At 39.6% G+C, this 21,732-nt stretch overlaps 2 protein-coding genes across 10 annotated transcripts; one reads left to right on the forward strand and one right to left on the reverse strand.

The window, feature by feature from the left end:
- The first annotated feature begins 944 nt into the window (after nt 1-944).
- Nucleotides 945-2,270, forward strand: LOC122311857. 2 transcript variants are annotated; one of them, XM_043126627.1, is made up of 2 exons: nt 945-1,532; nt 2,093-2,270. In XM_043126627.1, exon 1 carries the CDS (start codon nt 996-998, stop codon nt 1,521-1,523), a length of 528 nt encoding a protein of 175 aa, XP_042982561.1. In that variant the 5' UTR covers nt 945-995; the 3' UTR covers nt 1,524-1,532; nt 2,093-2,270. The 2 variants fall into 2 exon arrangements, with proteins under 2 accessions (XP_042982561.1, XP_042982554.1); XM_043126620.1 differs by lacking the exon at nt 2,093-2,270 and adding an exon at nt 1,608-1,666.
- LOC122311831 (heterogeneous nuclear ribonucleoprotein Q-like) lies at nt 1,736-21,470 on the reverse strand. Of its 8 annotated transcripts, XR_006242885.1 has the most exons (10): nt 20,752-21,442; nt 20,533-20,649; nt 20,309-20,449; nt 20,037-20,213; nt 7,310-7,514; nt 6,322-6,500; nt 6,155-6,240; nt 5,920-6,066; nt 5,046-5,154; nt 1,736-3,446 (listed from the first exon to the last, which is right to left on the reverse strand). XR_006242885.1 is itself a non-coding variant. In XM_043126594.1 (9 exons), the coding sequence occupies exons 1-8, from the start codon at nt 21,163-21,165 to the stop codon at nt 5,922-5,924; spliced, it is 1,464 nt and encodes a 487-aa protein (XP_042982528.1). In that variant the 5' UTR covers nt 21,166-21,442; the 3' UTR covers nt 1,736-3,446; nt 5,920-5,921. The 8 variants fall into 8 exon arrangements, 7 of the variants coding, with proteins under 7 accessions (XP_042982528.1, XP_042982536.1, XP_042982510.1 ...); XM_043126594.1 differs by lacking the exon at nt 5,046-5,154; XM_043126602.1 differs by lacking the exons at nt 1,736-3,446; nt 5,046-5,154 and adding an exon at nt 3,707-3,999.
- Nucleotides 21,471-21,732: the final 262 nt, after the last annotated feature.

Below are 21,732 nucleotides of genomic sequence, written 5' to 3' on the forward strand. Positions count from 1 at the left end.
AGGCCCAATACTTGATTTACTACTACCTGCAAGTCGGATTTTGCTTCTATCTCGATTGACCCTATCTTGACAACTATAGAAAGTCCTGTCACGAGTGCTTCATATTTGATTTCATTATTGATTATCTTGAATGCTAACGTTGCAATGTTTAACATTTGATGAATGAAATTATTAGAGTTTGTTTATAAAATATATTTATAAATTTTTTAAAAATATTATAAAAAAAACTTTCCACATGCCAATCTTTACTAATTAATTGATACGCACGGTTTTTGTTAAAGTTGATGGGCAGAAAAAAAGGACGAAGCGTCCTACTTCTAATAGAGAAAATTTTACCCACTGCACAATTATCTTATACTTTTATTTTACTGTAAAGATGTAGCATTATCCATCAGCTTTTAAACTTATTTTTTTAAAGAAACTTAAGAAATTATATTAAGATTTATATAGAGTATCACATTTATAAAGTAATTTTAAAGTGAGATAATTATCTAGTAGATAATATTATTCTTCTAATAAATGCATACCACATACGTTTATTGCTAAAAAAAAAAAAAGCAAAAAGAAAAATGCCATGTGGCATGTAGTTTTGCTTCTAATTTTAATCCTTCGTGTATTTTATTTTATCTTTAAAATATTTTTCTTAATAGTCAAAGAAATGACTATTAATGAATTTATAATTTTTTTAAATATTAAATATTTTTAAAAAACATTTAAAAGAAAAAAAAAATAATACAAAAGTACTAATTGTAATTTTGACCGAACAAAATGATAAGATTGAGTAACAGTATCTGAAAAAATATCTTACAAGTACCCAGACTTCTAACTTCTTCATGTGTCCCATTTATTAATAAATGAAAAAAACGAAAAACCCGAGTACAAGGTTGTCTGGGCAAAATTTCGTTAAATTTATTAAAGGAAAAATTACCAAGAAGACATTGGGCCGGGGCTCAAGCCAACCTCTGCTACTCTCATGAGTTGGTGCAAAATTGCAAATGAATGCAATCCCATTGTGCCCATACCGAAACCTGAAACAGACCCGAAGTGAAGAAGCCATGTGGGTTGTGTCCCCAACCACAGCTAGACCATATCTCCTCCCTCTCACCCCTTCCACTCCCTCCATCTTAGCCGACTCTCGACCACCGCGCTTTCGCTCCAAGCCACCCAAAGACGTCAAAGGCCTTGGCCGCACCATCTTCACGGCTCTCACTTCAAGTCATCCCAACGCCTCCCCCTATCCAATCTCAAATCAGCGAAAACAAGAACAAGAAGATGGAGGAGGGCAGATAAGTGGGTCGGATGTGCTTTGGGCTCTGCAGAAAGCAGCCGCTCAGAAAAACGAGATGAGTGAAAATAAGAAATCCAAGAAGAAGAAGAAGAAGAAAGGTGTGTCATCCAGCAATCACAGTGAAGAGGTGAATGTGGATTATAGGAACGTGCGGCCGTTGTGCGTTAAGAGTGAGTGGGGTGTGAGGTTAGAGGAGCTGGAGAAGCGTCTTCAGGAGCTTTCTGAGACCCATTGAGATGTTAAGGTCTCTCTCTTTCTGCTCATTGTAAATCAATTAATTTATCAAATTCATGTAATGGGTATCGTATCTACAATACAGGAGACCCTTTTGTTCCAGTTTTCTGAAAATCAATTTGCACGACCTTTTCAAGATTGAAATTCTACTTCTCTCTGCTGTTTGGCTGGGGAGAAACCTGTTAAGGATTCTCGGATTGAGCATCCTTTTTAAAAAGTTCATCCGCAATCTAACATGCTGGCAGGCTGCTGACGCATTTGGTGCACCTATGTTAGTGAATTAGTGGGCTGTTCATAACTTATATCACCTTTCTTTCTTAAGGATGACCGAAGAGATTCCAGAAAAATAAAGTTTAGTTATCATCTATGATGCTGTTTTACATTCGTTAAATTTACTTTATAAGAAAAATAATTTTACAATTTAACTTATCACGTCCATCTTATTAACTTATGAGTATATTTCGGTAAAATCTGTCATTAAAGCATTTATCCTCTTTCTTTCTGTTGTGTCTAAGTTTGTTCGATAGGCTTATCTTTGTCTTTCTCTTAAGTCTGATGTTTCACCGGCAGGTAAAGATGGGCAAATGTTTTCTGTTCAAGACTTGCTACTGATAAATTTCTTTACTTGTTAAAAAAAGAAAAAGAAATGTTTTGCTCTGTAACTTATGTGTGCAATATGCGTCTTAGATTGGCTTGTGTGATTTGGATTCCTTGATGTTATCTCAATAATAATAAGATTTTTTCCTTCTGTATAGCTTGTATAGGATGAAATGATATCGTCCTCAATGGTAAAACCCAAGCTAAGAACATGTGTGAGGATGATGAACCAAAATCGTTGTTAAGCATAAGGAATTTGAGAGGAAGCACTTGGAATGCTTACAAATCTATGCTTAGGTTTTCAACTTTTATAAAACTGATCTATGAATTTTAATCTACATTGTAATTAGGTGACTTAATATGGCAAGTCAGTCAATCAAAGATTGACACGTAACGTGACAATATCTTGTTAATTATCTAACGAAAGATTGACAAAAGCACCCAAGTCTGAGATTTTAAAGTTGAAGTACTAATTTGGTAAAAAACTGAAAACTTACGCTTCAATACGTAAAATTATTAAAATCGTAGTACTATTTTGCGATTAATAATAAATAAATAACAAACGTTGAATGAGCACAGCACACATTTTTGGCAACTTAAAAAGGTGTATCAAAAGGCTGGGAAATTTCCCAACCAGTGGTATTAAAAATATAGAAAATGCTAAGTAGTTTCTAAACACTAGGGAGGAAAAACCGGAATCAATGATCACGACAAGCTAGAAATGGAACAAGCAGCAACCATGTCAGAACTTTTAAGTATGCATAAGCGCTCATTAGATTACGATTGGATTTTGAACTGATTTTAGATGATATGTAAATAATATTAAAAAAATAATAAAATATAATAAATCATTTGTAAATAATAATGAATAGTAATGAGTTCATTTGAGATGATTACAGATTACCTTACTAACTAAACATAGCCAAGTACCCTTATATGTGCCAAACATTGCCATTGGATTAGCTATTCTAAAAAGTTAAGTTCGGCTAATATGTCAATTTTTGACTATGGGCTAATCACTCAAAATCTGAACTCCGTAATTGCACTCTCTACAATAATACAATACTATTATTTATTTATTTTTAATAATAAATATCATTGCTGTGCTTCATCTATGTGGCACCATCTAACTACTTCATATATGCTGTCCTCTACATCAGGAAAACGCTACTATCCCATGAAAAACTGAAACAAGAACATCTCTAATGCCTTTATAGTTTTAATTCCCAAATCCTCCTAGAGAAGCAAAAGCCTTGGCAAAAATTTGTAATTGCATTCATTAGGGATTGAGCAACAATGATCGCTTTAAGGAGTAACTAATAGAATCCTACCACAAAAAGGGCCAAAAAAAAACCGAATGTTAAAAGTCATAAGCAAATATTTTTGTTTTATCAAGTAATGAATTGATAAGCAACTGAATGAAGCAAATAGAACCTTAAACCATACAAAAAGGAAACCAATGAGGCTCAAAAAGGAGAAATCAAGAATGCTTAAAGCAAAAAAAAAAAAAAAAAAAAAGATAGTTGTGGTCGTGAGTACGCAAGCGCCATGTAGTCACATTGAAAAAGTGAATAAATACGGAACCCATATGAAAACAAATTAATTTTTTAATAATAGACCCCATTCTTTTTTAAAGCGGCTGCATGATACTTACACACTCCACAACTGTATATAGTATTATTCTAACGCAAATGAGCAACTTGAAAGAGAAAAGAACAGCAACAACTTCTGCTTTATAAGAAAAAAGCACAATTTTTCCTAATGAGGGTTAGCTCCAGCCTTCAAACAGAACAAAAAACTACAAAATAGCAGAGGCAATAGTTGCTGCCCAGCCCATCTGTGTCAATACAGCCCTTCCTCTTCACATAGTTGCTGCCCAGCTACTAAAACCATAGCAGAAACTGAATGATTAAATGCTACTGAATGAATATTTGCATTTATTATTGTTTTCATGCACCACATAGATGATTGTTTTTCATGCACCACTGAGTATTTCATGATTGTTTTTTTAATTAGGATATTATTCTGTGAACTTTCGATTGATTACAATGATGTCAATAGAGACTCTTTAGGAGGTAAAACCCTTAACATTAATGATCTATATAATAAGGAAACCAAGTATAGAATCATTAGCACGAATCAATTGATGATTAAATCTCAATGGATGATTAAATCTCTATGGATGATTTTAATCTCAATGGTCTGTTCCTTGCACATCCATTCTTTCAGTTTTTTTACCTCTGGTCCATTTCCCAGACAAAGCAAATGGCCAGGGATGGAAGTGTCACAAGAGAAACCTGTAACTTATGCCATTTAGGATTACCTTTTAAATCAAACCAACACCATCTCTTGGTGAGAAGCAGAGAAAGGAAAAATGCCTTTCTGGGATCAAAGCAGAGAAAGGAAAAATAGCCTTTCTGGGATCAAAGCAAGGCTACAGAAACTGCCTCAAGGCTCAACCCTTGAAATTCGTGGCTCAACAAAAATAGCTCATTCATCCATAGCAAAATAACAGAAATCAAAATAGCTTATTCATCTAAAATAATAAAAATAGCTCATTCTTCCTTCCTAACCCAAATAACAGAAATGAAAATAGCTCAAAGCAAGGTTGAAGTTTTACAGCGAAGGCATTACCAGAAAGATAAACTATTCCATTTCCAACTCAGGGGCAGTGCGATTGAGGTTTAGTAAATAAGTAAAAAGTTTTATAAATCCCATAATAAAATCAGATCCACTATCATTTTTATTCCACAGCGAAGCAACACCAACCAAATCAAAGCAAAAAAAATTTCTGATCACACACTACCATGGTTCAAAAAAAAGTTGGAGAAGAAATTAGATCTGACCAAAAAAAATATTGCAATTGAAACACAAAGAAAGCGAGCAAAAAGGAACAGAGATCGAGTGGTAGGATTTGGGATGTTACCCTGTTGCTGGGATCAAATCTGGAGAGAAGCTCTGAAGCAGGAGCTGTGGGATGCGGGAAATTACTGCCAAGGATAGATGCTATGAAGCAGAAGCCGTGGGAAAGAGCTCTGACGCACCGACAGAAAGAAGGAGAAGGAGCCATGTGGGAGAGGAGAGAAGGAGCCGTGTCGGAGAGGAGAGAACAAGAATGAGCCACGAGAAAGAAATGCCCGTGCACAGGGTTTCTAGGAAATAATAAAAAACACGACTTTACTACAGTGCAAGTCATATTTGACTTGTGGGATGGATTTACTGTAGCTCATATGGTGGATGCCTTTAGTTTGACTAATCCAATGTAGCCTAAATGTTGATGATACTAACTAAATTTATAGCTCCACTGGCATTTGGCTAAGTCAATGCCAGTGCTCTAAGTAGGGTCCTGCCCGCTGAAAACCGGACACAAAAAGAATCTAGACAAAACCGCTGCTTGTTCCCTTACCAAATCCAACTTCGGCAGCCACAAAGTAAAGATATGAAGAAACTGAGTTGGACATAGACGAATATCGATAGTGTCTTTATGGCTCTGGCAAAAAGGCAACAATTGTCAGCTGTTAAAAAAAAAAAAAAAATGCTGCCAAGAAAAGGCATTACACGCAGCAAAAGTTAGTTATCATCTACCTGCGCTGAGGCACCAATATTTGTAGAATACCTCACACTTCCTAGTTCTACATCTCTTTCTTTCCCCTACTATACCAGAAAGGAGTTGTTGTTTGGGGGGGGGGGGGGGGGGGGGGGCGGGGGGGGGGGAGGGGGGTTTGTATTATTTGATTCATGAGGTCATTTACACTACAACAAGTTGCTTTCCGGAAAAAACATCTTGCCTGTCCTCTTACCACTAATAGGGTCGGTACCTTCTGCCACGATTGCCTTCATCATTGCCACTACCTTGTGGTCGAGCGGGTGGTCTGCTTGGACTTGGAGCATTGCTTCGATCAATTCTACGAGGCCGGGGAGGTGGTATCTGTGCGGCAGGCTGCTGACTACAGAAAACCCAAAATTCAGAAAACGAGTTGTTTAAATTCTAATGATTGGAGTTAAAATCGCTTTCTGAATATAATGGCAACTTACAGAACAAAACCAATTCGGCCATCTGGTAAAACCATCGGAACCATATGCATTCCTGCTGGCGTGGGACCCCTACCATATATCACTGGCTGTTCATGTGTGCAAATCCATGAGATGGTTTCAACCAGTAGATAGACTATGTGAACATACATACAAATCAATGCAAATACCTGCTGAAAACCAGTGCCAACACCATACCCAGCCCCTAGAGAGGCATATTGATTACTGGCAAAACCACCATACCCAGAATGTGAAAGATGGTTTGGATGAGGCATGACATTATAGGGATGAGTAGCATCTGACTTTTTATCAGATTGAGGTTTAGCAAGTGCAACATCCAATACTTGGCCTGCAGTTCAAATCCCTCTGAAAAAGTTACTGATGGACTCATCGATATGAAAAAAAGAAAGCAAAGAAAGTTCAAAGCACGGTTCATTAAATAACTCTGAAGTTATTAACATGGCACAATCACATCTAATTACAAGAAATAAAAAACGAGTAGATGAAACCAGCCTTCATTAGTTATTTGACATCAACAGAAATACCTCTGCCAAAACCATTATGATACTTTCACTTGTTCAAGATTTAAACTTTAATACGCATAAGGTTCCATAAATTGTAATCTATCATAACAGTAACCAGGCTTTGATTAACCGAGTAAATAAGTCACTACATTTTTCTAGTTTACAAAAAGAATATAAGCTAACAGCGTACACTTGAACCATGAGATTGGCATTTGATCCAATCATTCCAGTCATGTCCTAAATCATGAAAACATTACATTCTTTGTCTTGAAACGTATAACATCATACGCCCTTCATTCTGTTCACTCTATTGTCATAGACTATCCCTAGATATCTATGATTTTGAAGTCTACATATGACATTCATTTTTAATTAGTTTATTTATTTTTCAATTGAAGCTCTATTTGGAATGTATTGGAATTGGTGAATTGGCCCAACAAAAAATTGACCCTGATATTTATGTCAAGTAAGAATCAGCTGTACATTTGTCTATTACAAGACAAAAAAGAAGAAGAAGAAGAAGAAGAAGAAAATCGTGTACCAACATTTACTAGATTTAACAGAAAATAGATGAGGTTATGTGGCAGTCTTTGAGTTTCCACAAACATGACCCAAATATGTATTAAAAAAGTACCATCAATTTCATATTTCTCTGCATCTTTAACAGCCTTCAATGCACTTGACCTTTCAGCATAATGGATGAACCCAAAATCCCGTTTGCCACCAGCTTTTCCAGGTGGCATAACCACTTTTGTAAGTTCCCCATGCTGCTGAAATAGCTCCTTCAGTTTTTCAGTACTAGTGTTCTCGGGAATGTTTTTGACATAAAGAGCCTTAACCTGAGAATGTCAAAACAAATAACATTATTTTGTAAGATCAGGCACTTCTATTTGTTAAGTAGCTATAGGCAGTGAAAGGTAGAATACGGTCTCAGCAACTTTTACACAAAAGTGCATGGGATGCTATAGTGTCTACTTAGATCATCCAGTAAATTATTCTTGCCCTATGCTATAGTGTCTATTTAGATCATCCACTTTGGGCATAACCTCATGCATGATCTTGCCACGTCGATGGCAGGACCACGGATCACCAGGTTAGAGCTTGAGGAAAAGAAAATTGATGGGCCATGTTTGGCAACGGGTAATATTGGTATACAGTAGAGTAGATTTTTATTTACAGTAAAAAAATTTTCCCAACCTCTTCCCAAACATATATAACTCCTCATCTCAACCTATTTCCCTTTCTCATTAAAAATCTATTATTTTAATATAAAAACACATTAATTATTAAAACAAACTGGCCCAGCATTCACAATCACCACAAGGCCACCATCAACTGCCCATGGGTGGAAAACGATCCGGTGGCTACCCGATCTGGGCCACCCAGGTGGCGACCGACGGTGGCCACTCTTGTGGGCGGTTCAAATCGAGCTGCCTGTTGGCCACCTTGATTTTCCTTTCCTTTTCTCTCTTTTGTTTTTAAATAATAAATATGAAAAAAGTATTACATAAATTCATATTTAAACATATTTTTAAAGTGGCGTTGGATTTGAAATGAACTATAGTACAGCCCATTGGAAGACCATTGTTAATAATAAAAGAAAGAGATAAAGACAAGGAAAGTTGACTGATGAAAGTGGCATATGGTTAGTAGGACTGAACAACTCCAAAGAAGGAAGGAGATCTTTATAAAAGAGGGAATCTCAACAAATCAAGGCAGATTAGTGGCTCTCCCCTCTCTAGATTTCTACAGGGATGACATCTTCTTCAACCTCTCCTCAACCCTATTTTCTCCATTGTATTGAGAGCTATGTGAAGCCATGAGAAAATGTAAACTATCAAACATAGTGGATTTTGCTCTCAAACGACCCGTGGACGTATGCTTTTCTGCCGAACCATGTAAATCTCTGTGACTCTCTCTTTATTTACATCTTATACACTTTATTTACTTTTTATTTCATAGATGAGCATTCAAACACTGTATCAACGCCCAAGCACATTTACACAAAAACCTATAAAACCTTCTTCTCATCTCCATTTCTTCACTATTCATAAAAGTTCCCAACTTTTACCATCCAAACATACATTTACATCCCCTTCTTCCATCCCAATGTCATTTACCCCCTAAATTTTGATTTCGTGCAACTCAAACCCCAATTTAAAATTTCAAAGTCAGTTGCTCTCCTTTTGCCAAAAAAAACCCCATTAACTTTAACAGTAGTGAAAACCAAATAATTAACAAAGCCAAAACAACTAATCCATCAACCTCATTACATTCTCAGAAAACATCCAAAAGGCCTCACAAGCCATCTTTCTTTTTCTTTCTTATAAGTATCTCCTAATCCATCTATTAAGTGCATGTTTGGGATTGTGATGAGAAAAATAGCTTATAACTTTAGGACTTATAACTTGTAGCTTTAGTAATAAGTTTTGCCATTAAAAAACTTTTTACTATTTGGTAATCATATGTTTAAAGTAGTTTCAAACATATTATATTTGTTTGGAAATAAATTAAAAAAGTGCTTTCTGAAGTAGAAATGCATTCTGGTTTATCCAAAAAAACACATTTGAGGTCCTCATACGTACGTTTTGGCTTATTTGAGATTTAAAAATACTATAATATGTAACACCCAAACAACCAAGGTCCAAATTTTACATTAAAGAGCTTTTATGACTATTTAAGCAATTTTTAAGACTTCTAACGCAACCTCAAACAGGCCCTAAGTGATGCTAAAACTACCTCGTCATGCAGAAGCCCTACCAACATAGCACAATGCTTATTTTTAATGTCTATCTTCTTACACATTTCCATCAAATTAGCAGTCATATTATTTTTTCTCCCAAGAGGTCTCATTTCCATCGAATCAAAGTTTAGGGAGTAAGTGACTATGGGATGGTAATCTACAAGGGAAAAATGTAATTGACCTCTAGGTGTGTGTGCACAAGAGCATGCGTGCGTTTACTAAATTGGTGAATCCTTTTGACCTACCAAACCAAGATAGATGAGAATCAAAATATGAAGAGCCATAATGGTAGATTGTCAATGTGTGTATGCATGTGTGTCTGTGCATGTACCAAATTGATGAATCCACTCGTCCTCCTACTAACAAAAGATGAACACTAATGGAGTAAAGAGCCGTAAAGGCAGGTTGTTGACTAAGCACTAAGCATTTGAATGAGCTTGATACGAGTAAATCATTATTAGTCGGTGACCACTAGGTACTTTAGTTTAACAAGTTGCAATGAAAGACTATTCATGACCAAAATTCCCCGTCTAATATCCAACCTTCAACAAAACTTCTGTCTTATTGATCCTATTTTATTTCAATCATCTTGCTATGGACTATGATTACATGCTATTATAGTTCACAAATTGTCAAGCGAAATTGATTCAAGTCAATGAACAGTTTTTTTTTGGTACTCATAGTTTTTATAGATTCATATCAGTGTATGAAAGGTGCCTAAGTAATTATATATGTATATATACATATGTACATAATTATATACATGTGTATATACAGATAACCAAAAATTGCGAGGGGCCAGCAATAGTTTCATTTTTCTCTCCGTACATTGGCGATTCTCTCTTGGCAAAAAATTAAAAAAACTCCATCGCTGTTACTATCTTAGGGATGTTAATGGTGATGAAGTAACGTTCTTTTAGCTTGAATGGGTTTTGTGAGAGAACTTGTCATAGAATCAAAGTTGTTCATCCTTGCTAAGGATGGAAGACAGCTGCGTATCATTGAGAGAGGGTGGAAGAATGAGCAGGAGGTATGGATGGATGAGAACTCGGTCCAGTGGCTTAGAAAGGCTTTGGAAGTATGTTTAAATGGTGAGCAAAAAGAAGTTTACAGCACCATCAGGGAGGGGCAGCGTAGATTACTTGCACAGAGATGCTCCAATGGTAGGGGTCGGTTTGTAGTGGTGTCGGTGTTTCGGGAGGGTGGAAGGAAAAATTCTATTATCATACCCGAAGGGGAAAGGAGTAGAGGATGGAGGAAAATGAGGGAAGTGTTGGGGGAGTCAGTTCAGGAAGGAAGGGGAAGGGGTGCTGCCATGCATGGTGGAGAGCAGCCATGGAAGAAGGTGGAAGAGCTGAGGACATACAAGGAGGTTCTGACCCGAGATGGGAGGAGGGATGGTGGGGAAAATTCTGACAGGCTAAGGTCTCGAGCTCCTCATGGAGTACGATACACGGTAGCTGACAGGACAGGTGACAGAGGCGTGGGCTGGAGGATGGAAGAAATGCAGAGGCAGATATGGCAACTGCAAGGAGAGATGTCCGAAATGAGGAAGTTGGTCAGGAGTTATAAGGAAAGGGAGGATGATCTGGGAGGGAAAAGGCCGGGCCAAGATCAGAGGCCCAATAACAAAGGGAAGGGCATTTTAATAAGTTCTTAATGGAAGCAGATTTCAGGCCACAATAGGCCAAGTGACCAGGCCCTGAGAGCAGCCGGGCAAGCTGGAAGGAAAGGTCAGCTGCATGGGCCGATCCAGGGCCCAGCAAAAGACACGGGTGCCCAGCCCAGTGTCCTCGGGCCCGGGTCAAGGGCTCTCGAGCCCGGGTCCAGGGCTCTCGTGCCTGTGTCCAGCCCCCTTAGGGCTCGCACGGCAGAGCCAGTTTCGACGGAGGAGCAACGGCGCCTGGTACCAGTGCCGGGGTTGACGCCGGAGGGACAGACGCCGCCGGCGACTACGGTAGTCCTCTCCGATGATGGTCTGCCGGTGTGGGGTGGCCGGAAAAATGAGATAGAGGAGAAAAGGATGTCGCCGAGAGCAACAGGAGTGTTTCTGCCGCCGGAAAAGGGACAGACTCTGCCGATGGTAGGCCTGGAGGCGTCGGAAGTGGTGGAGAACCTCTCCAATCAGAGTTTGGGGGCATTAGGAGCGCCGGCAGAGGTGGATGAACCTCTTCTAAACTCGGACAGTGTGTATTCTCAGGGTTTTCAAGAGGAGATGATTTCAAGGCCTTTACAGGACTGTTTAGAACTTATGGGGGTGGAAGATTTGTCGCTGGTTGAGGACACTTCACGTAGAGAAGAAAATCAGGGGGGGAGGCAGACATGTACGCACATTCAGAAGAAGAAATTGCTTTTGAACAAGGAGTGGTTGCAGCGCAGGTAGAAGAGGGAGAACCAATACCTCTAAACTTCATGTGTCCAGTGCAGCCTAAGATTTCAGATTGGGTGTTCAATACGGTAAAGGATATTCAGAACTTGGTGGGATTGAAATGTGAAGGCTATGAGGAGCAATTTATGGCCTTACTTACAGTAATCGAAACAGGCCATCAAGAATATAAGAAAGTAGAATCAAAAAAGCAAAGAGAGCTGAGGAGGTTGAATTGGTCTATGAATTCGGAGGGGAGTGCAAGCAAGGATAGGTCTAAAGGGAAAGGTTTGGCACATTCCAAGTGAAACCAAAAATTGTATCGTAGAATGTCCGTGGGTTGAACGAGGTCAGCAAGCGTCTACAAATCAGACATTTGTTACGGGAGTGGAAGGCGGACATAGTGTGTTTACAAGAAACAAAGTTGAAACTTATAAATCGAAATTTGGTGCGAAGTATATGGAGTTGCACGTATGTAGATTGGGTATACTTAGCAGCCAAGGGGGCATCGGGTGGTGTTTTGGTGATGTGGGATAAAAGAGTGGTGGAGAAAACGGAAGAGTTCATAGGGATGTATTCGGTGGCCTGCTCTTTTAGAAGTGTGGCAGATGATTTCATGTGGGCTTTTGCAGGGGTTTATGGTCCTAACTTAGACCAAGAAAGAAGATTGTTGTGGGAAGAGTTGGCTGGTGTGCACAGCTGGTGGGATTTATCATGGGTTATAGGCGGAGATTTCAACGTAACAGGTTTCATAACTGAGAGTTTTGGGAATAGAAGAAGCAAGCCAGCTATGACAGAATTTTCGGAGTGCATTTTTGACTTGAATCTGGTGGATTTACCATTAGCAGGGGGCGCTTGTACGTGGTCTAACAATCAGACATGGTCTAGAATAGATAGATTCCTTATTTCACCGGAATGGGAGAGTCACTTCCCGGACGTGTGGCAAAAGAGATTACCTCGTATGTGCTCGGATCACTGGCCTATTATGTTGGATGGTGGAGGAGTACAAAGGAGGCGTAGGTATTTCAAATTTGAAAACTTGTGGCTAAAAGCGGAAGGTTTTGAGGAAAAGGTAGGGCAATGGTGGACATCATATCAGTTGCAAGGTACTCCCAGTTTTATTTTTGCGGGTAAATTGAAAGCCTTAAAAAAAGACTTAATGGAGTGGAATAGGCAGTCTTTTGGTGATATAGAGGAGCGCAAAAAAAGCAAGGAAATGGAGATTCAAGGGCTGGAAAGGATTCAAGAAGCACGGTCATTAACTCAGGAAGAAATAGCTCTAAAATTGGGGCTGGAAGCAGAATTGGAACGTATTATAGTTTTAGAAGAGACATCTTGGCGGCAAAAGTCAAGAGTGTTATGGTTGAAGGAAGGTGACCGAAGCACTAAGTTTTTCCACAGAGTAGCCAACTCACATAGGAGATACAACAACATTGAGATGCTGAAAATAGAGGGAGTGGAATGTAGGGAAGAGCTAGTAATAAACAACCATGTAGTTGAGTTCTATGAGCAATTACTTTCTGAACTGGTGGGATGGAGGCCTAAACTTGAGGGGCTTGGGTTTGAGTCCATTGAAACTAATCAGGTAGATCGACTGGAGAGGGCATTTGAGGAGACGGAGGTTTATGAAGTTGTGAGAAAAATGGCAAAAGATAAGGCACCGGGCCCTGACGGTTTTTCGATGGGTTTTTTTCAAACTTGTTGGGCTGTATTAAAAGAAGATCTAATGAAGGTGTTCCAGGAGTTCTACTCAAAGGGGAGATTTGAAAAAAGCCTCAATGCTACTTTTCTTGCACTAATTCCAAAGAAGGTGGGGGCAGAGGAGGTGAAGGAGTTCCGACCTATTAGCTTAGTAAATGGGGTATACAAGATATTATCAAAGGTGTTAGCGAACCGTTTGAGTGAGGTAGTGGGCAAACTTATTTCGAAGCCTCAAAATGCTTTTGTAAAGGATAGACAAATCCTAGATGCAGTTCTTATTGCTAATGAATGCATTGATAGTCGTTTGAAAACTGGTGAGGCAGGGATCATTTGCAAGTTAGATATGGAGAAGGCGTATGATCACGTAAACTGGGACTTTCTTCTTGATTTGTTGGGGAAATGTGGTTTCGGGGAGAGATGGTGCTCGTGGATTAGGTGGTGCATATCAACAGTAAAATTTTCAGTCTTGATAAATGGAAGTCCAACTGGTTTTTTCCGCAGCACACGAGGTTTGAGACAAGGAGACCCGCTATCCCCACTACTCTTTGTTATTGTGATGGAGGCATTGAGTAGAATGTCCTCGGCCTTAGTTGCGAATGGTTTGGTGGCTGGATTCAAGGTTGGCTCTCCGAATAGGGGGCTAGTTAACATATCTCATTTGTTGTTTGCAGATGATACTCTTTTCTTTTGCGAACCAGATCCTTATCAGATTCGAGTCCTGAAGGCTCTTCTACTTTGCTTTGAAGCAACTTCCGGACTAAAGGTTAATTTGCAAAAATCAGAGATGATACCCATTGGAGGAGTTCGACGTATCAGACAGTTGGCTAGTATTTTGGGCTGTACGACAGTGGTGTTACCCATGACATATTTGGGGCTTCCGTTAGGGACGGTTTCGAGAGCGGCTCCAATATGGAATTCAGTTATAGAGAAAGTGGAAAGTCGTCTAGCCGGTTGGAAGAGATTATACTTGTCAAAAGGCGGAAGGATTACACTGATCAAGAGTACTCTATCGAATTTACCTACCTATTTCTTGTCATTGTTCCCTATTCTAGCAAAGGTGGCAATCCGACCGGAGAAACTTCAAAGGGATTTTTTGTGGGGTGGATTGAGAGAGGAACACAAATTTCATTTGGTTAAGTGGGAAAAGGTATGCAGCCCTATCTCGAACGGGGGTTTGGGTATCAGAAATATGAAAACCTTCAATCGGGCGTTGCTAGGTAAATGGTTGTGGCGGTATCATAAGGAACCCAAATCCCTTTGGAAGACAGTAATAGAGAGCAAATATGGGGAATTATGGGGGGGTTGGTGCACAAAAGAAGTGAGAGGAGCAAACGGAGTGGGTTTGTGGAAACATATAAGAAGAGGGTGGGAGGTGTTCTCACGCCATACCCGCTTTCGTCTAGGAGAAGGAGACCGCATAAAATTCTGGTATGACACATGGTGCGACCATGTTGCTCTAAAGGAATCTTTTCCTACACTATTTAGAGTAGCAAGAGAGACTGAAGCCTCGATAGCAGAAGTAAGGGTAAGATCTGGGGAGCAAATCCAATGGAACATCAACTTTAGTAGGGCGGCACAAGATTGGAAGATGAGCAGTTTTGAAGCTTTTTATAGCCTTCTGTATTCAAGTGAAGCGAGTATTTCACAGGATAGTCTATGGTGGATACCGGCAGCCAAAGGTATTTTTTCAGTGCGCTCTTTTTATAAGGCTCTTATTCAAGAGACACATGCTCAGTTCCCTTGGAGAAAGTTATGGAGACATAAGGCGCCTCCCAAAGCTGTGTTTTTTGTGTGGATAGAATCCCTTGGCAAGATTCTTACTACTGACAACTTGAGGAAGCGTAGGGTGATCATCGTAGATTGGTGTTGTATGTGTAGGAAGGGGGGCGAATCGGTGGACCATCTCTTAATACATTGCGAGATAGCAAGAGGGCTATGGAATGAGGTGCTGGGCAGAATCGACTTAGCTTGGGTTATGCCTAAGAAGGTGGCAGGAGTAGTGGCTAGCTGGACAAATATGAGAGGCAATCAACAGATAAGAGAGGTGTGGAAGATGATACCCATATGCATCATGTGGTGTTTATGGCAAGAACGCAATGCAAGGACCTTTGAAGACAAAGAGAGATCGATGGAGGAATTGAAAGTTTTCTTTTTTAGAACTCTTTGTATTTGGACTATAGCGGTTGACTTTAATGGCCTAGAGCTACATGATTTTCTGATGTCCATCGCCCATACGTAGCGTTGGAAACTATACTTTGTACCGGGCAATTGCCTATTCTTTTGATAATATAATTTATTTACTTATCAAAAAAAAAATATACAGATAACTATAATTTTGCAATTAAAGAAATTGATTTATCACATTTGTAAATTATAAATCTGAAACAATTGCCATTGAGGTTCCATCGCCCATACGGAGTAATGCCATTGAGGTTCTTCATTCAGGTACCGAGCTGGATGGACTGCGGTTTGAGTCTATTGACACCCAGAGTGTGTATGTGATGGAGAGACCTTTTGATGAAGAGGAGGTGTACAAGGTCATTTCTGGGATGGCGAAGGATAAAGCACCTGGTCCAGATGGCTTCTCTATGGGTTTCTTTCAATCTTGCTGGGACATAGTGAAAGGTGATGTTATGCAGGTCTTCAGTGAATTTCATTCTTTTCAAAAGTTTGAAAGATCTCTTAATGCAACTTTTATTGCTCTCATTCCCAAGAAGCAAGGGGCTTCGATCATTGAGGATTTTCGTCCTATAAGTCTGGTTAGTGGAATATACAAAATAATTTCGAAAGTGCTGGCCAACAGGTTAAGTCCTGTGATGGAACAGATTATCTCCAAGCCACAAAATGCTTTTATTCGTGGGAGACAAATTCTGGACTCAGTGCTCATTGCTAATGAGTGCTTAGATCACAGGTTGAGGGAGGGAGTTCCAGGTATTCTTTGTAAATTAGACATGGAAAAGGCGTATGATCATGTGAACTGGGATTTCTTATTATATTTGCTACGGAGGTGTGGATTTGGTGAGAGGTGGATTTCATGGATGAGTCATTGTATTTCTTCTGCAAGGTTCTCAGTGCTTGTTAATGGATCACCTGTTGGGTTCTTCAATAGTTCTCGGGGTTTGCGACAAGGAGATCCATTATCTCTGCTGCTGTTTGCTATAGTCATGGAGGCCCTTAGTCAGATGGTAAAGGCGGCTGTGGAGGGTAGTCTCTTATCGGGTTATCAGGTGGGCAATAGCACGGGTGACTCTATTGTCATTTCACATCTTTTATTCGCAGACGATACTCTTCTTTTCTGTGATGCGGATATTGATCAGATCCAAACCATACGAGCATTGCTACGTTGTTTTGAAGCAGTATCGGGTCTCAGGGTGAATCTTGGGAAGTCTGAGATGGTTCCAGTGGGTGCGGTCTCTAATACCCCCAGCTTAGCAAGCTTTTTGGATTGTAAGGTGTCTGCTTTGCCGATGACATATCTGGGCCTTCCATTGGGCGCAACTTTCAAGGCTAGAGCTATTTGGAATGGGGTAGTGGAGAAGATCGAGAAAAGGTTGGCTGGGTGGAAACGGATGTATTTATCGAAAGGTGGTCGTCTCACTCTCATTAAGAGTACCCTTTCTAATCTGCCCACTTATTATCTTTCCCTATTTCCTATGCCTGTAGGGGTGGTGAATAGGATCGAGAAACTTTTTAAGGCGTTCCTTTGGGGGGGTATAGGGGAGGAGAAGAAATTCCATTTGGTTAAATGGAAGACAGTATGTGCCCCAGTCGAGCAGGGGGGGTTGGGAGTGTGTGATTTGAGAACTTTTAATAAAGGTTTATTGGGGAAATGGTTGTGGAGGTATCAATCGGAAGGGGGAGCTTTGTGGAAGACAATTATCGATGTTAAATATGGAGCGGCTTGGGGTGGATGGTGTTCGAATGAAGTGAGAGGGGGGTATGGTGTGGGTTTATGGAAGTATATAAGGAAAGGGTGGCCATGTTTTGAACAAAATATGTGTTTTGTAGCAGGTGAGGGCAACCGTATCAGTTTTTGGCGTGATGTATGGTGCGGAGACCAGGCTTTGAAAAGGGCGTTTCCGGCTCTTTATAGTTTTGCAGCTAATAGGGAGGCTTCAGTGGTGGATATGCGCTTCTTTTCGCATGGCTCACATCAATGGAATATTCTTTTTAATAGGAATTTTCATGATTGGGAACTATCTTATGTATCAGATCTTTTTAGCCTGCTATATTCCAAGGGTTTGCCAACGACACAGGGGGATAGAGTGAAGTGGAGGGTTAATAATAAGAAATGCACGGTTAAGGCGTATTACAATATCTTGACAACATAGGACCATATTCCGTTTCCCTGGAAAAATATATGGAGGTCCCGGGTGCCTTCCAAAGTTGCCTTTTTCATTTGGAGTGCTACTCTTGGGAAGATCTTGACTACGGATAATTTGAGGAAGAGGGGTTGTGTCATGGTAGATTGGTGCTATATGTGCAAAGAGAATGGTGAATCTGTGGATCACCTGCTATTGCATTGTGAGGTAGCTAGGGAGTTGTGGGATGAGATTTTTCGAAGGATTGATGTTCCTTGGGTGATGCCCCTGAGGGTTGTGGACCTGTTGGGTTGCTGGAGGAAGTTGCAAGGTTGTCATCAGGTGGCTGCGGCGTGGAAGATGATTCCGTTATGTATCATGTGGTGTCTTTGGTTAGAGAGGAATGCCCGGTGTTTTGAGGATAAGGAACGAACAAGAGTGGAGCTGAAGAATTTTTTTCTGCATACTCTACTGTCTTGGTTTTCGGCTATTGTACTAAATGGGGATAATGCTCATGACTTTTTGTCTTTGTTTCAGCATAGCTAGAATGTATTTAGGTGTTTTTCTGTACACTTCCGGTGTACATGGCTCATGCCTTTTTCATTCATATCAATAATATTTTCTCTTACCTATCAAAAAAAAAATCTGAAACATATAAGACACTCTAAGGCTGGGCAAGTCATTCATCAAGAGTACCCTTTTTACAATTTTCCAAATTACTTTATTTTTTCTATTATTGCCCTTTCCCGTGGGTGTTGTTTAAAGTCTTGAGAAACTTCATAGGGAAGGACTTGGTCATGAATTCAAGTACCTCCTTGTTAAGTGATCAAGGATTAGTACTCCTTTTTCAATTGGCTTGGGGGTCAGAAGTTTGTTCTTGTTCAACAAAGCTCTCTTGGAAAGTGGTTATGGCATTATGCCACAGAAAAAGAGGCAATCTGAGATTGGTGGTAGAAGTCATAAATAGTAGCCGAAGGGAAGATTGGTGTTCAGATGAAATTAGCGGGCTGTTCAAGGTGGGGGGTGTGGAATAGCATCAGGAGAGGGTGGAGGATTTCTCTCGTTGCCTTTGGTATAAGGTAGCGGATGGGTTAAAGATTAGATTCCGGCATGATATATGATGTGGGGATAATAATCCCCTGAAGATAGTTTCCTCGGCATTGTATAGACTCTCTTGTTGCATAGAGGCGTCAGTGGCAGAACTTCTACATATCTCTGAGAATAAACCTCAATGGAATGTTATTTTTATTATAGCGGCACATGATTGGAAAATAGGAATGATATCTTCGTTCTTTGTTTGTACTCTTTCGCTCAGAGAAGAGACAGAGCTGATGACATCTACTGGTTCCTACTGAAAGACAAATCTTTGTTGTCAAGTATTTCTACCTGCACTCTTCCCTCAAGATAACCTCTCTTTTCCTAGGAAGAATTTGGAAAAATAAGCCATCATCAAGGGCCACATTCTTTATTTAGCTGACTGCATCAGGACAAATCTTAATAGTGAATAATTTGAGGAAGAAAAAGTTGTAATAATGGATTGATGTTGTATGTGTAAGGGGGTGGAGTAAACATCAATAATATTTCCCTTCACTATGAGGTGACTAAGGATTCATGGGGCATCAATATCTTGCACAATTGGGTTTGAAAGGGTCCTTGGCAGGCGGGGGATTTGCTAGCTTGTTGCTGCACTCCAATTAGTACCCATAACATCTCTTTAAGGTTTGGAAGATGGTTCCCTTGTTTCTAATTTGGTGTCTTCGGCAGGACTGCAATGCTCAGACTTTGAAGATTGTTGTTTTTTTTTTTTTTTAAGTAATAAGAGATTTTATTCCCAAGAATAGGCTTGAAGATTGTGAGAGGATGGTCCAAGAATTAAATGTTCAATTCTATGGATGGATGGCAGTGCACAATTGTTTCCATTCCTGTGACTTTATAGAATTTATGGAATTGTGTTCTTTCTCTTTGTCCCAATAGATGGGCATTTCCTATGTGTACTTCCAATGTACATGGGTTGCGCCCTTTTGTGCTTTGAACAAAATTACCTTTCAAAAAGAATCCAGAGCACAAAACAGACTGTGCCACATCATGAGGGCAATGTAATCTTTCTATCACATTTGGCTAGCTTATCAGCTCACTCCTTTCACATTTTAAAATATGTGTAAACTATGAATCACAGAACAAAAATAGTAAGTTATAAGCATTTTAATAATTTTTTTAAGGTATTTAGGTTGTTCTAATATAACCGATGTACCTGAGAAGCAGCAGAATGATCAGGTCCACTCTTTGGATCAGCCCAGGTGACAGTTGGGGTGTTGCCATCCAACTTGAAATTCGCATTTGACATATTCTGCCTCGAATAATTGGCACAAGAATTATTGTAATATAAAACAAAAGCGAAACCGCGATTTCTGCTTGGATTCTGAGGATCCTGAAAATATCCAAAGCAATGTCGTTCACAAGATAAGCACTTACAACTATCAAAACATATGATAATGTCAAAGCAATACTCAATTTGAAGCTCACCTTTATAAGCTCAATGCTCTCAACTCCAGGGCCAACCCCCTCAATGACTTTTCTAAACTCATCCTGGGTCCAGCTCTTTGGAACATTACCAAGGAATAATCTGTGCTTAGTTTCAGACAGTGAACACCTTAATTTTTTACCCTGCAGGGATAAAGCATATGAAAGATACCACCAACAACAGGCTAACAAAAGATAAAGCATTTTAAAATAAGCACCGCGATTACCTTGAATTCTTTGTTATGGATCTCTTCAATGGCCTTTTGTGCAATCTCTTTTGTTTTAAAAGCTATAAAAGCATAACCCTTGGCATCGCCAGTTTCCTTATCTTTTATTAATCTTACCTGAGAAACGATAATAAAATCAAATCCTTACGGAAAATACCGATGGCAAGTGGAGGGAAGGAAAAAAAAAATGTCATAAGCATAAGAGGATACAGTTCCAACCTCAACAACTTCACCAATTGGCTCACAGAGATGCCTCAAATCTTCTTCGATGGCATCTCGAGGAAGTCCACCAATGAAAACTTCAGAACCATGGGGAGGAAGGGCAAGTAGCTCAGCATGCTTCTCCTTCTCATCCTCATCAACAGAAGAAGCTGGCTTTTCCTCATCTTCCACGAATTCAGAGGCAATGTGACTTCTATCTGCTTCTTGATCTTTCCCACTGATCTCGGTTATAGAGTCCTTTTGTTCTGCTTCAACATCATCGTCTATCTGTGCTTCAACATTATCGTCAATCTGTTCTTCAATATCATCGTCCATCTCTTCCATGGAATTATCCTCATCAAAATCCAATCGCTCTTCAACTTCTGTGCCTTCTGCCATAACTCTCCCTTCGGGCCCTAGAATTCTTTTCATCCAATTACTAATCAGCACAAATTACCTGCAGGCTCCAATGGCATTCACGGAGGATACAAAGACCCCATAAGAATTTGCATGAGCAGAGGCAATTAAGAATATATGGAAGCCAGATGAAGTGAACGGAAAGCGAGAGTCGTTCATACCAGTTGAGGGGTTTGAGACTGTGGGGGGAGAGAGAGAGAGAGACAGAGCGGGGTTTTATACGACGGAAATGAGACCTCCGACTGAGGTTCTCAGGGTCCATACCACTCCAGAAGCCGCTGTTTGAGAAGGAGAGCCGTAATCCACCACGGGTGGGTTTAGGGCTGTGCGAGTTTACTTTCCACTCGAAATATGCCACGTCATAACGCCGTTTATTTTAAGAGTAATGATACACTTGTCAATGGTTGACAACCACTTCACAACTTAAGTGTTAAAAAAAAAATTAATGAAAAATTATGTAAATTTATTTTATAATTTTATAAAGTAAAATATTACTAAATATCCTCATTATTATTTTTTAAAGTCACTATTAGAGTATTTTATTTATTTCTATTTATTTATTTTACTTAGTAGTAATTAAAG

Source organism: Carya illinoinensis, chromosome 1 (genome assembly GCF_018687715.1).
Source record: "Carya illinoinensis cultivar Pawnee chromosome 1, C.illinoinensisPawnee_v1, whole genome shotgun sequence".
In the NCBI taxonomy this organism is placed as follows: Eukaryota; Viridiplantae; Streptophyta; class Magnoliopsida; order Fagales; family Juglandaceae; genus Carya; species Carya illinoinensis.

What these genes read in the sequence shown, in the direction of transcription:
- LOC122311831 (XM_043126594.1), bottom strand. Translation starts at nt 21,165, where the DNA reads ATGAAAAGAATTCTAGGGCCCGAAGGGAGAGTTATGGCAGAAGGCACA. An exon ending in TCCATAACAAAGAATTCAAG is followed by an intron (nt 20,450 to 20,532) that starts GTAATCGCGGTG and finishes TTATCCCTGCAG; the next exon opens with GGTAAAAAATTAAGGTGTTC. An exon ending in TTGGCACTGGTTTTCAGCAG is followed by an intron (nt 6,241 to 6,321) that starts GTATTTGCATTG and finishes ACACATGAACAG; the next exon opens with CCAGTGATATATGGTAGGGG.
- LOC122311857 (XM_043126627.1), top strand. Translation starts at nt 996, where the DNA reads ATGAATGCAATCCCATTGTGCCCATACCGAAACCTGAAACAGACCCGA.